The following is a 15,267-nucleotide window of genomic DNA, read 5'->3' as shown; positions in this document are numbered from 1 at the left end:
GATTGAGCAAGGAATCATGAGAAATCCAGGCCAAAAATGTCTCCAACAGCAGGTGTACAATAGGTTTGTGTTTCCTACACCACTCCAAGTCACTCTTCCTTTGCACATGTGCCCAATAAATGATCACTGCACAACTATATGAACACAGTCATTTGATAAACATGTATAATCAAGAAAAGGTATCAATGCCACAGGCAAAGGCTTGATCTTCTCCTGTGCCTAGAAGGATCTTCAGGATTTCAGTTTTGATGGTGAAAACTGAACTTTTATACACATACCTGTGCATGTGGCCACGTGAAGTATTTAACTCTAATAAATACTTACTTTATAAAGATGGATATATTTGGAAAAATATCCCTTGTGACAGATAATTGTAAGGCAAGCAGTCATTAAGCCACAGAAAAAAGTTTATTGGATCTCCTCAAATTCTTTATACAGTTTTGCTGCTAAATGGACACAACACATTCGCACATTGCCTTTAATTTTTATTTCAATCATAAGTCCATCTTGAAAGAAGTGGTAACACATTTAATGGCATCTTCAATAAATAAAATGACAAAAAATCTAGTCCTTGCACAGACACATTACAATCCACTCCAAACTCATTACTGCCAAAACATTGTTGGGAATTTTTCTAAAACTTGCTTCAGAGATTGGGATCTTTTTGTTTCAGCACTTACATACACAGAAAAGAGTATGATGAGAGAAAATTCTGAACAGAACTTGTAAAAAACAGTAACTTAGAAGCAAGAGTTAATGAGATCTCTCTAATTGGATTAAAGAACCCAGTTTGAAGTATTTTTTGAAAAACCCTGATTCTAACCTTCATATTAAAACATGCAGTTTTGCTGGATCCTATCCATGTCAGCATACTTATACAGGAAGAGTTAAATTCCAGGTTTTCTTCTTTTATTTTTTTAAACAAGAAATTCATAAAGTGAGAGCATTGGCCTCCCACACTCACAAAAGCAGTCATGGTCCATATATTCAGCAGTAGTAAACAGCTATTTGTGGCCAGTCCATTGCCTGAACTCCTACCAGACTGGAAAAGCTACTGCAGTGTACCCCTGGCTCTGCACCCATCTCTTGCCCAGTCCAGGAGCCTCAACAACCTCAGCGAGGTGAGAATTCCTGAAAATACAAATCTGACTGCAAGATGAGGACCAACACATCTGATTCTAATTAAAAACTAAGCTTAATTTAAACCTTCTCCTAAATAGAGAAAGTCATGACTAAAGAAAAGCTGAGCACCAAGATTTCCAAATTGCAATTCTGTGTAATTAGCATGTCACAAAGCAATTAGAGTGTCAGTTAATGTAGGAACAACCATTCTAGCACTAAAATCAGTTAACACTCTCATCTTCATGCCATCAGTGGAAGCTTTGGGCACAAAAGGAATGCATGGTTGGGCCCCTCCAGACCTATGCATACTATACAGGGGACAGGAAAGCTTAAACAAAAGACAAAATTGCACCACATCTGTGCAAACATTTCAACCAGGTTGTTTCAACCAGTTCCCTGCTTACCCCAGCTCCTCCTGCTGACTCCACCTGGCTTATTCAAAAGAACATGGGGAAGCAGGACTCTGTTTCAGGGTATGAAACTTTTTTCTGCAATTATCTTCCCCTCAGCTGACCACATTGTAACAAAAGTGCAATAACTTACAAACTTCTCAAACAAACAGCTATTAAAATTACACATTTTTAGGGAAACATATTCACTAGTTTAACCATAAAAATATTTCCCCAAGTAACAAACCTTAAAGCATTTGGTAACACAGTATTTCAATAATAATAATAAAGAAAAACCCTTCCACTTGTTACAAAAGACAGAACTGTCAGATTTTGCCTACTGTACACTTTTTAAGAACTTTGCCATCTTGTGAAGACTATGCTGTAGTTAACAACAGAACTATCATTTAAAATAAATGAGTATTGAAATATTAAACTGACTTTCTTAATCTTTTGCAAATTAAAACAAGGAAAAATCCAGGACCATGTCATCCAAAAACTTGCAAGACAGTTTACATCCAGAGTCATAAGGAAGCACCACTTCTCATAAAGTACTTTGTATGTCTGTTCCTGAAAAGCATATTTAAGTTTCTTGGCAACTGCTAAAACAGATTCTCACACTAACTGCAGCTTGACTTAGAGAATTCAGGTCTGGGGATATAAGGGAATTTTGGGCAAAATTATACTTCGAATAAAAAAAAAAAAAAACCTGCTAAATTTGGTCCAAGCATCCAAAAAACCCCAAGGTATATGGGTCCTTCATTGACCCTAATGCTGCTGCTCAGTTGATCTTTAAAAAGAAAGTAGGTGTACAGCAATAAGGAAGAAGAAGGACTGCCTATGATAGGCACAGAACTGACAGAATAAACAGTTTCTTTACAAAGATGTATTAACTGTGTTTCTGCCATGTGAGTAACTGAACTTGCACTAATGGAGAACCCTGAACTTTGTATAATATAGCCACAAGAAATGATTTCCTATTTAAAAAACAGATCCATTTCTAATCAACTGTTTTACCAATCATCATTAGATATGTGAAAAAAAATAAAAAATCTTTTAAAATAATTACAAAGAGTGGACTGCAGTAGCAGCTATTCAAGCAAGATTCAAGCACAAGTTTAAATGGAGTTTCAAGCTGGGAATTAACCTTCTTTGTCGAAAATTTGTACAACATTTTCAAAAACCTAAAAAGATAAAAAAGAATTTTATGAAGCATTCATCTAACAGTTACTCCAAGTTAAACCAACTTAAACAGTATTTGACAGTACTTTCAAAAATATATAGGGTTTTTTTAAAACATTCACAGTAATTCTTTAACAGTGAGACTGGCATCAATTTTGGGAAGCAGACAGAAGAGTAACACTACTTGAGAAGAGTAAAAGCTCATGAAAATGTAAAAGGCAAGACCCTGTTAAACACAGAAACACTGGAAATGTGTTTAGTCCAGTTCACACTCAAGCAGAACAGATCAATTTCCTCAAGTTATTCACATCTTACTCGGTCCTTCAAGAGTCAAATCAAGAGCTCCACAACATCCCTGAGTAATAACATCAGTGCTTAATTAGCAGGCTAATCACATACACACACATCTCAGAAGAATGCCAGAAATATGCACCCTGCCACCCTGTGATCCCCATGGTTTTTTTGGCATATATACTTACTTCATCAACAGATTTAGAGGCATCCACTTTTCTGACTTTTCCCATTCTCTCATACAAATCTATGATAGGCTTAGTAGACTGCAGATATGTATGAATTCTAAGAGAAAGCACAGGGAGAAAAAAAAAAAAAAACACATTACAAAGAAAAATACCAAGAGAAGGGACCAGAAAAGTTTTTAGGACAGTACCTCTTCTCCAGGCTCTCCCGGTTATCGTCGCTCCTACCACTGCTCTTGCCTCTCTCAAGACAGCGGCCGATACAGATCTACAACAAAACATCAGAAACATGACTGCAGCCAGGAACACCAGCTGCCATCCTGAGAGCAGGAACTAACAAAAATCCTGCAAATCTAAACTGGCCTGGCACACAAAATACAGCCCAGAACTGGTGGATGTAACCAGAAGTCACATGGGTAGTTTCTTCTAGAGAAGGATGATAGTTTACAATCCAGTTTACGAAAATGGGATTGGGGTCAGAGGAAGTAAAAGCAGCATCAAGCTCTGTGATTTGACTGGATCCCCAACCTGAGACATAAAAAAAGAAAATTACCTGATTTTCAAGGATGTGTTCAGGCTTTCTGAAAAGCAGCATGTCAAATGGGACTATTAATATATGTCTGCACTGAAACAAAGTCACTGTATGTTCTCTCAAGAATTTTGTAAGGCAAATTGACGATAATAAGTTACTGTCAGTTAAAATGTTCTTACCTGACATTGCTATAATGAAGACTTCAAAATCTAAGTAAAAAATAAAGAACTAACCATAGCTAGAAGTCCCAATGAACTTAGTCCCAATGAACTAAGTTTTTTAAACCTTTAGTTAAATAAGCAAAGCTGACACATTACATTCCCTGAATACTTTTATCTAACTCATTCAAGAGGACAAGGGTTAAAAATTATTTTCCCTCCACAATACAATCATAGTAAAGATCATTAAGCACTGTGTATTTTTAGATCTAGTAAAAAACTGGAATCACAAAATTAATGCCCCACCAAGTGAAAAAATTAACTTAGTTTTCTTTAAGGTTTTAGCATAAAAATAGTAATCCTTCATGTGCGCTTTAAGATTACAAAATGATTGCAAATAAGTTAAAAAAAAACCCCAAAAACCAAAATCTCAGGAAGCTGGGGAAAGGGGTAAGAGGAAAAAAGTCAGCTTAAGGTGCTGGGATACTCATAACAGTTTTTATGTTCAAGGGCACTGACAAATTAAGAAGACAGCACATCACGGCACTTGTTAAATGAATGTAATGCATCACTGTCAAAATGCCCTTGTAATTTAATGACTTACTGAATAAAATGTTGATTACTGACTATCCTATAGCACAGCTCATAAGTATGAAAATAAAGATTGCAGCTGCACTTCAGAATTAAAGCAGACATTGTACCAAGTTCACTTTGGACTAAACAACAAATTAGTAAGAGTAAATAGAGTAATATTTACTGAAAAGTAACCAAATAATTTTGTGAAACGTATTTAAAGTTTTGATAAATTTTCTTTAAGAATGCAATTGCCTAGAGTACTTACTCAATATAATTTATTCACATACAATTATACCAGTTGTCATTAGCTGTCTATTTCAATAAACATGCAGCTTTTCATCGGCTAAAACAAGTTGTCAAAAAATCCTTCAAACACCCAGGCCAAGTTTTCCTTCTACTCTTACATTAGTCCATTCTCCCTGTCAGAGTTTAATTGTTCTTCTTGAATGATTCCCACAATATTGCAAGAAAGGAAGTTACAGAATTACACACTTCATTACCTCATTGTCACAATCAAAAAAGAGAACAAAGGAAACATCCGCTTTTCCATCCATAGTCTTATTCCAGCCTTGAAGATTATCTTCATTCCTGGGAAATCCATCAATCAAAAACTTGTTCTTCTGGGAATTGGCAGCCATTGTTTGATCCATGGCCTGATAAAAGATAATTCAATTCACAATCTCCTGCACATATGCTGATTTATCTACTTATTAATTTACCCCCAAGATGTTGACATGGTAAGTTGAGAAGCATTTATTTTAGGATTATTGCAGATTTACAAAATGCGCTTTTTGTTTCACTTTCAATGCATACTGGTTAATTCAATGATGCACCAACAGAACTATTGTTCAAATTGAATCAGTTATTTCACAAAGCTCAAAAATCTCATAACAAACAAATCTTGTAATAAATCCCAGATTTAAAGCTTATTTTCTACCAGATACTGGGAAGTGTCTTTACACAATAAGACATCAGAACATCCCTGATCTAAAGTTAATTTGAAGGGAAAAACTCCAGATAAATTTACTGCCATGAACAGCAGCCTTTTTTTTTACTTAAAGTAGATATTCCCATTGTTTTCATGGACATCCAGCAGAGGCTGAAGCTTTTCCTTTCACAAGAACATCAGTAGGTGCTCTTCTCCTTCACCTGACTATCTATTTTGACAAAACTTACAAATCTTAGTGCCTTTAAGGCCTCTGACCTCCAATCAAATATGACTGAATAGACCAAGAGGTCCAAAAGCTAGTGCAGGGAAATAAAAAATACAGTTTCACTGCCTTTCCTAGAGCTACTAAAAATTAAGGAAAATAAAAATAACCCATTTTCACAGATCCCCAGGTATGAGAGGCCATCAGCTCTCCAGCAGTCAGAGAGAATCACAAGTGATTGCTGAGAGAAGCAGCTCCGTGTCTGCCCATTCATACCGCTCACACTGGAAAAGCAGTTCTGCCAGAACACAGCCACTGCTTTGTTGCTTACTCTGCAGGAGTGACCCTGCAAGGAAATAGCCTTTTCCTTACCCTCTTCAGCAAGCTGATTGTTATTTCAACTGGCACAATCTCCCCCTCTTTAATGTAGTTCTCAATGAGTTCTCCATACTGGGAGCCTGGCCTTTTCCGCTCGTCCCGGAGAAGGTCACCGGCAGAAAGGTGAGTGTAGCCGTATTTCTGCAACAGGGCAAAGCAAACACAGGCTCCCTTCAGGCAGAGCATTTGTGCAAACCCAACACCAGTCAGCAGTGTCGGCCTTGTTTATCCTTGCACTGCAACAGAAAAACCCAGGGAGCAGCATCTTGCTAGTGACAGATCTGTTCCATCTTCACTGTGCAATCTGACAGTAGAGCACACTCTGCACACAACACACACAGTAAGAATCAGTCATTAAGGATGGAAAAGACCTCCAAAATCATCAAGTCCAGCCTTTGACCAAACACCATAGTGACAACTACACCAAGGCTTTAAGTTCCACATGCAGTCATTCCTTGAATGCTTCCATGAATGGTGACTCCACCATCTCCCTGTTCCAGTGTCTGACAACCAAATCAATGAGGAAATTCTTCCAAATGTCCAACCTGCTGCACCTTGAGGCCATTTCCTCTTGTCCTGTTGCTGGCTGCCTGGGAGAAGAGGCTGACTCTTACCTTAGTACAAACTTCTTTCAGGGAGTTGTGAATGACAAGATTTTCCCTGAGCCTCCCTTTCTTCAGGCTAAAACCCCCAGCTCCCTCAGCTGCTGCTCATATGACTCACTCTCCAACCCTCCACCAGCTCCATTACCCTTCTCTGGACACACTCCAGCACCCCAATATCTTTTTGAGGTGAGGGGCCCAGAACTGGACATCCTTGGGTAAAATGCTCAACAGGGTTTTGGTCAGGTATTTCTGTACCATTTTCAAAAACAATTTTTTTATGTTTGGAAAGAAGACAAGACAAGAATTTTGTTTAATTACATACTGAAAGAAAACACAGAGTGATTGCAGTTCCTTTGGAGCTGGAGGAATGTCCCAAGCACAGGCTAAGTCAGAAATCCCTATCTTCATGTTGTGGTTCTAGCACCAGCTTCCTCCCCTGCCTTGGTGAAATCACCTATAACACAGCAGCTGCACAAACAGTCCTCCTGCCCCTGCTACCTCCTTCCCTGGGATGACCACGGAGAGCAGCCCTTGGGGAAAAGCAGTGACTTCTCCTAAGGATGACGTGGTAGATGAAGGTCAATAGCTACACTGGTTCCACCCTCTGCCACACCACACAGAGTAAACAGAGAGATCAGATTCAGATCCATCAATATGATAGCACTGTGCAGGAAAACAGCACACACCATTGCTCTTTCACCTCAAACTACAGCTAAAATAGTTACTTATGAAAAAAAACTGATGGAAGTATTTATTAGACATGAATTTCTCAGGCATTTATCATTGTAAATAGATACCCAGTGCAAGTACACAAATATATTCCTACCAAAGAGAAATGCATGGTTATAAATAATCATTTTCTCAGCTCATTTAACACTGCAAGAAAACTAACAAAGTGCACAATGCTCCTTGACCAAATATAAGTCCATCAAAACAGGCAATAAATACATCTCCTTGGTATTACCTAAGCCAGTTATACATCCAAAACACAGCACACACATACATTCTTATCGGGAAGTTTTTACACAAAACAAAAGCAGCAGCAAAAAACTTCAGGGTTATCAGTTTGGCTGCAGCAACATCCAAAGCAAATTTCAAACAAGGTGTCTGAGAGGCATAATAATGTGACTACACACTTGGCAAGGCTGTGAACTTTGGATTTAAAAACTTGGCTACTGAACTAAGTACAACAGAAATATTACACAACCCACTAAGTGACTTTAAAACATTTCAGTTGCTTTCCAATTTCACCCACAAAAGCATGGAAAGTTAGTTCTGCCATAGTCATAATTTAAGAAGGGATATAATTACTTAAATCTCCAAAACTGTACAAAGTTGGCAAAAAACAGAAGCAAGATTTTGCTGTAAGTAAGTGTGAAGGAAAAGCTTCATAGACATCCTCTGTAAGCTCACTGTATTCTTGCTTTAATGTACATTGCTTTTGGATAGGCCTAACTAATTGCAAATCTAAATATTTATAACCTACAGAAGCCATAAACCAGAATAAATTGTTCCTTATAAGCAAGAAACATTACTCTGCTGAATGCTAAATTAACATGTAGTTCTTCTTGCTAAAGTTATAGAATGATGATTTTTTTAGCATCAGGTTTCTACAAAGAAGAAAACAGGAGGAAAATATAATCCCTTAGGTTTTAGAGGATTACCAAACCATTTAATTTTCCTTGGCATTTTCCTTTTCATGCATGAAAACAAAATTGAGTCCGAATTTTTTTGGAATTCTCCATCTTTTGCAAGAGCAAACTAAAGTAGTTTTTAACAGCTGAACTGGAAAGCAAAGACAGAAGTGTTTAAAAGTGCTTTTGTACAAATAGACTTCTTTGAGATAATAATAAATTATATTCAAGACTAACCCTCAGAATGGCTTAACCAGGCTGTAAGAAAAACAAACCTCTCCTTCAGGGGCAAAACATCTATTTGTGAAATGTGCTGAGCCAAGAGCCAAAGAAAACACATGGGTTTAAACAATGCAAACAAGGGGGGAGAATGGCTTGGCTGCTGCTTCACACACAGAAGGCTTCAGAGATGTGGAGCTCCCGCTACCCTTGCCAGTTTTAATCAAGATGTTCAGGGCACAAAGTTTTCTTTCATTTTAGGTCATAGAAACCCTCAGCAAGCGTCCTGAGCTGCAGTAAATCATTGCAATGCCAAGGGCTTGCAGAAGAGACTGTGATGTAACAGCACAAAACATGGGTCAAACGCTCAGGTCTGGACAAGGTCTGCCTTGTGGCAGCAGGACTTGGCACCTTCCCAGCAGTGCCAAGCACATCTTGATGCAATCACCAGAATGTCACTCATTGCCACTCCTGCACTCCCTTCTGCAATCAAAAAGGGAGCAGGACTGTGTTGCCAAATAATGAAAAAGCAGTTTCCCCAGCTCTTACTAGGCACATAATGTCAGAATGAAAGGATGACTTGGAAAAAAAAAATAGGACAAAAAACAATTTCCAAATACTAGGATGCCAATCACTTAAAATCTGGAGAGATTTTGGTATTACACAGAAGAAAAAGGAAAATATAAAATTAACTATTCTAAAATGTATTTCAGAGATAATGCTTTCTGCTATGCTGTCAGACTGATGTGATCTAGAAGAAGAAAAAAAGATTAAATTGGTAAGTTACTATTACACAAGTTCTCATTACTAAACAAGTAGTGCAAGCTCTTGGTGCTGCAATGATTTGCTCCAATTCAGGACACTTGCTGAGGTTTTCTCTCACCTAAAATAAAAGAAAATTTTGTGCCCTAACCACCTTGACTAAAACTGTCAAGAGTAGTGTGAGCACCACATCTATTTATTACACAAGTTCTCATTGTTTTCAAAATTAATTTTTTGAAGTATGGGTCTCCAAATATTACTTACAAAAATCAACTGTGAATGAAAAAGTGCTGCCTTCAACACCACTCAAGACATTCTCCTCTTTTGCTTTAATAAAACATAAAAATAATTTTAAAGAAAATCTCAGTGAAATAGAAAGGTGAGCTCAAGTTTCCATCGATCCCATTACAGCAGTGGCTAGAGCAGAGCAGATCAGAATAGCACTTGCTGTTTGCCTCTGCCTGGTCAGTCACAGCAGGACAAACTGGGACACGAAAGCTGTGAGCTCCACATCTCCAAATTCCAGCCCGAGACTGCAGCCTCCCCGGGATGCCCTTCCCTCCCCTGTCCTCCAGCCCTTCCAGCTTCCTTCTGCCAGCCGGGATTCGCAACTTTCACTCTGCAGACAGAACAGGCTTTGTTTTCAGTAAATACAATAAACAGACGCATAGGAATGGAAATGCATGAGTCACATCAGGCTGGAAGCAGGCGGAGTGTGCCCAGCAGTCTCGGGCAGTCAGGAAGGATCGGAGGTGAGCAGCAGCTGACGCTGGCACTCCTTCCACAGCCCCTTCCGAGAGACACGGGGTTTATTTCTGATTCAGCCCTGGTGGTCCTGCAACAAATCTCCCCACTAAACACACAGCTTGAGACTTCCTTAACAGGGCAGAAGCCAAGAAGCAAGAGAAACACAAATTACTGCTTTGACCTTGACTCCTATCTTGGCTTATCATTGTTAGTTTTAAAATGAAAGTCACAGGGCTTAAGATTTAAACAAATAAAATACAAACTTTTATTGCCCTAGTTCTGACCTGTCATATCTTGGGCAACCTTAATAAACAACCAAAATTTGCTACATACACCATTCAAGAACTAGTAAAAATAAAAACAGAACTGTGCAAAGCCTGCAGCCTTCAGGGGTTTTTTTTTAGCCTTGAAAGCTTTTGTCTGTCCTACTAGCACACGAATTAAATCTTTGGGGTACAGGTTACAATGCAGTAATAGACCTTCTGTCTGCTTATTCCAATTTAAAAAATGGAAGAAATTTCAATAACAAATATGTTATTGTCTCTGGGAAACAAAAACAAACAAAACCCCACATTAACAAACCAAAACACACAATGGAGATACCACTGACAGTGCCTCCAAGGGAGAGGGGGGCAAACAGAGCACCCCAGGTGCTTCAGGAGCATTGACTCAATACAAGGCACCCAGTATGTTCAGGAAAGTCCAAAGTTTAATGCCTAGTGTTCTGCAAAATGGAAATGTTCAGGGATAAATCTTCAGGGGCTAGATTTAAACACTCACCATGTTTTCTTAAAAAAAGCTCCCAAGTTCAGGAATATAAATTTGTATTCTAAAAATCAACTATGAGAACTTAAGGCTAAGTAGAATACCAACACATTACATTCATTAAAGAGATTTCAGAAGCTGAGTTTAAAGCAAACAATTTAAACCCTGTTTTTATTTCAAGGAAGTTAATGCTGTATCTCAGCAGACTTCCAGAAGACAATTAACACATGACAGCAAAATCTAAATCCTCTGCTACTTTCAGAGGAGCATTTCTGATACAATGAATACTTCTTTGCATTGTTTTCTTCACCCTAGGAAATCTCCTTATCATATATCCCAAAGCAACTTAACAGCTTTTTCTATTTGGATATCAACTCATGCTCTTATAAAACCGAGAAGGCTCAGCATCCCACTTTGTGGAATCAATTTTAGATTTAAGCACAAACATACAGGATAGGGCTGTGGTAGAGGTGAATTATATTTTAGGTACACAGAGAGCAATGCCTTGCATAGCCCAAATCTCTACAGATCACCTTGCCAAAACAATCAGACAAGAAAGTACAACTCAAATCTTGCTTGGAATAAAGACAAATGATTTGGTTATTATTCTTCCCAACAACCAAAGAGCTTTACATCTCAAGCAGAGGTTATAAGGATTTAAAATTTAAGCACAAGAAAGCATATTTTGTGCAGATTTGCTGAACGCATTTTTTTTCCTTGACATTACCGTAATGATTTTATACGCAAAGTTCAGAAGTCAGCAATAAAGCACATTTCATTATCTCACAGTCACAGAAGAGACACTGGGAAAGCATGAAGGTTACTGCAAGAACCTGCATTCAAATGACATCATTCAACTATAGCTCAAATATTCTGCCTCACATGACAGCTACGCAACAGTCCCAGATGATGGCAAGCTCCACCTAACAAAGCTGTGGAAGGTTTCAGGAGTTAATCTGCAGAGCTGGAAGGGAGAGGATAAGAACTTAAGAGGGAATTCTGCTTCATCCCTCTCTAAATAGGAGGAACTGCTCCAGAACAGCAGCAGTTCTGCTGCATTTGCATTTCCCTGACAATTCTGTGTCTGTGGAACATACAGGAGTCGAGTCTTCCCTCCGTATCGGAGAAAACCAGTCTGGTTCAGCTGTCTCATCCAACCTTATCTGTGGAGATAAAGAATCCTAATCACTTACCCACTGTTCCCTTTCTTACACTGTGTCAATACCCATTTCCACTTGTTATTAGGTCTTCCCTCAAATCATTTCTCCATTTGTGTCCAAATTCGGCGTGCATACATGCCTTCTCCACATTTAGGGACTCCAGCACACACATATTGAGCAGTTATGATTTACACTAGTATTTAACAAATACATATTTCACCTACAACATGGGATACCCATTCTCCTTTTTTGGGAATGCAAAGCACAGTCTGCAAAAAAATTACAAAACTTCTTTGAGAAATTGTTCCCAGGTACTTAATGCATAATATCCCCTTTACTCTAAAAAACACAGACATCCTTGGTTTTTAATAAAAATAGTTTGATGCTAAATTCATACAAGAGCTCACCTCAGCCAAATGAGACTTCTTCCACATGTGATGTGCTCTGTCCCAAATCTCCAGTATGAATAGCAACCAAGAAATATTTATAGCTCATACTGACTTTTTGTTCAGCACAACCTTCAGCTCTACCGTAAGATACTGGGTCAGATTCATTCCAAATGTAAACTAATATTATTCCGTCCATTTACAACAAGGATGAATGAGGTTTATTATTACTCAGCTACAGCCCCCTTTTCTCTGTGGCAAACTGCCAACAGGGTTTAAAACATAAATAAAAATATGCTTTCAACCTAAAGGCAGCATTGACTGCACACAGGCTGCTCGCTTGCCTGCAGCAGGGCTCTCTGGGGGCTGCCAGGGGCCACGGTGAGGATTTGTGCTTAGAAAAGCTGCTGCTCTCCAGTACCTCTGCTGTGTTTCACCCACACTTCCCTGCTCATGTGCCCTTTTTCTAAAGTTTTCCAGCACACTCGCATCAGTCCAACTGTTCTTTAAACTACCTCAGACCCTCTCTGCCTCCCAGTTTAGCCAGTGACTCTCCTGGAGGTGTCTGAGACAGCAGGAAGGTTGTTCTTTGCATTCAACAGGTCTGAGTGCTTTCTACTGTCAGCTCACTGACTTCAATAAACTTCTTTCCATGTAGTGAACAGGATTAGCAGAATTAAAGCAAATTTGCATTTATTCGAATTTGGATTTCCCTTTCCAGGCTTAGAGAAGAAAATAAATACTGCATAAGCAAGGTTTTCCTTTTTTTCCTTTCCAGCTAGAAATACTATTTGAATAGCAATGGCTCATTTGAACTCCTCCTAATAAAGTGGTCTTTATCCAATTATATCAGCCTATCCAGCCATAGGCATTTATCCTCCTAAACACAGGCCAGCAGCCACACAAGGTACTTCAGCCCTGAGGCTACACTAATGGTTTGCTGAAAGCCATTAATGACAGCCTACAAGGTTCCCCTATAGTTTAAGCTCATTTGTTTTCTACGTGCCAGGGGCTGAATTTGACCTTACCAAAAAGGCTTTATGAGCACTGTGAACCTTCCATGCCACAATTTAATTTAATGAATATGCTGGTTTGAATGCAAGTCTGTAATTTGAGGTTTAAATCCTTCAGAACTAAAGTCATAACGGCATTTTTTAGTCTGGACCAAATTCACTTAACTTAGTTATACCACTCCAAGGTCTGGGATGTAGCAGCAGCGTGGATAAACTGAAACAGCACTCCCAGGCCACCACCAGAACAGAGGACACACACAACGTGGCTATTCCAGGAGTTTTGGGGTACTTTCCCACCAACAGATTCAGGAACATGGGCATCACTACAGTTCTAAGCCATATCTTTCAGTGAGGGTATGCATAAGCTTTGATCCTATGTGGCTCTTAATAAGAAAAGTACATACAACTGCTCAGTAAAAAAAGGGGAAAAAAAAATAAAAGAGCTGTTTTAAAATCCAACATACACACATGTTTGGAAGCATTCATCCCTAACTACTTCTGTAATTATCCACCTGGATACACTGTAATTATCCCTGCGGTTTTGGTGTTTAAAAGGACAGTACTACACCATGTATCATCCACCATTCTTTCTTACATATTTGCTGTCTCAAAAGGCTGGAAAAAATGTATTTGGAAAACTGAAAATTTGAAAGTTTAGTAAAATTATACTGTCAGTCTTAGGCTCTTTAAAAAGAAGGAACAAGATGAACGATCTATGGGATCAGGATATCCTTTGACCTCTATCACATTGTGTCATAGAAAAAAAGAAATAATTTGTTCTATTTTTAACATATTACTTCCACAACTTACTGAGATGGCACTGGGTAAAAAAGCCAACATCCTGCAATGCCTGCTGTACCAGCTGTACCATTTATGGGACAGGCCTCAGGAGACGCGGACCTTGATCCATTTGAAGCGCACTATTCCCAATAGCTATCAGACACCTCACCCACCTCCTCTGCCAGGCCCCAGCTCCGACGTGGCCGTGCAGACGTGTACGGAGCCACCCACTCGGGATGGGCTGCGGGACCGGCCCGACAAGGCAGCACCGCCTGGGCACCGGGAATCCTGCCTGGCCGCCGGGCCGCCCCTCGGCCACGGCACAGCCGGCAATCCGCGCTCCCGGCAGAACCGGAGCGGCCTCCAGACCACCAGCGGGTGTCCCCAAAGTGGATGTAAAAACCTCAGTGGTGTCCCCCAAGTGGATATAAAAACCCCAATGGTGTCCCCAGGGTGGATGCCGGCGCAGGCACCGCCAGCAGAGTGTGATCCCGCGGGGCTGAGGGAAAAGGCAGGAGAAGGGAAAGGGCCAGGCGGCCTGACAGGGGTGGAAGGGAACGGAAGGGCAGGAGTGGGGGCTGCCCCACCGCTTCACCCACTAAAGGGGAGATGTGGGTCAGTTATTTTTATTTATCGCCTCAAAGGAGCGAGGAATGGATGGAGACTCGACAAGAGACCAGACCGAAAGGCAGACAGTGGTCTCGCCACCCCCGTCTGCAGGGACATGGCCCCCAAGAGGCCACCTCAAAGATGGTCCCGGACCCCACAGAGGGATCCTACAACTCCCAGGGCCCCCCGCGGCCGGGGTCCCGCACCCCCTGCACCTCACCTCCACGATACGAGCGCACTGCGTCCCCTTGCCCGCCCCGGGCCCGCCGAGGACGAAGACGACGACGGGCTTCATGAGGAGAAGGAGGCGGCGGCGTTGCAGCAGCAGGACAGCGGCGGCGGAGCGGCGGCCGTGGGGCGGCCGATAGGGAGGGCGGGCGGGGAGCGGCGGGGCCGAGGCCGGGGCTGTGACCGGGGCTGTGACTGAGGCAGCGCTGCCGCCGCGCTGTCCCCGCGGAGGGAAAGTGCTTCCGGGTCCCAGACGGGGCGGGGCGGGCACGTGGGCGAGGGGCTGGCAGCGGCGGTTCTGCGGGGACTCACGGTCCTGAAACCCGGCTGGGGAAGGCGGAGGCCGGCGCGGCGTTCCAGCGGGACCGGGCGTGTCGGTTCATTGCTGGCCCCGC

The 15,267-nt window shown here is 40.9% G+C and overlaps 1 protein-coding gene across 1 annotated transcript in view; it reads right to left on the bottom strand.

Annotated features, from left to right (window-relative positions):
• Positions 1-389: 389 nt before the first annotated feature.
• The window catches only part of CMPK1 (cytidine/uridine monophosphate kinase 1), a 15,377-nt gene continuing 499 nt past the window's right edge, over positions 390-15,267 (bottom strand). Inside the window, exons 2-7 of the mRNA XM_036387863.1 lie at positions 14,865-15,253; positions 5,959-6,105; positions 4,936-5,088; positions 3,361-3,437; positions 3,173-3,269; positions 390-2,695 (exon numbers count right to left, since the gene is read on the bottom strand). Coding sequence (XP_036243756.1) covers positions 2,654-2,695; positions 3,173-3,269; positions 3,361-3,437; positions 4,936-5,088; positions 5,959-6,105; positions 14,865-15,253 — 905 coding nt within the window. The 3' untranslated portion in view covers positions 390-2,653. The remainder of the gene's footprint in view (positions 2,696-3,172; positions 3,270-3,360; positions 3,438-4,935; positions 5,089-5,958; positions 6,106-14,864; positions 15,254-15,267) is intronic.

This window comes from Molothrus ater, chromosome 9, assembly GCF_012460135.2.
Source record: "Molothrus ater isolate BHLD 08-10-18 breed brown headed cowbird chromosome 9, BPBGC_Mater_1.1, whole genome shotgun sequence".
NCBI lineage: Eukaryota > Metazoa > Chordata > Aves > Passeriformes > Icteridae > Molothrus > Molothrus ater.
Note: the sequence above shows the minus strand (reverse complement) of the source record. Positions and strands in the feature narration are given on the sequence as shown.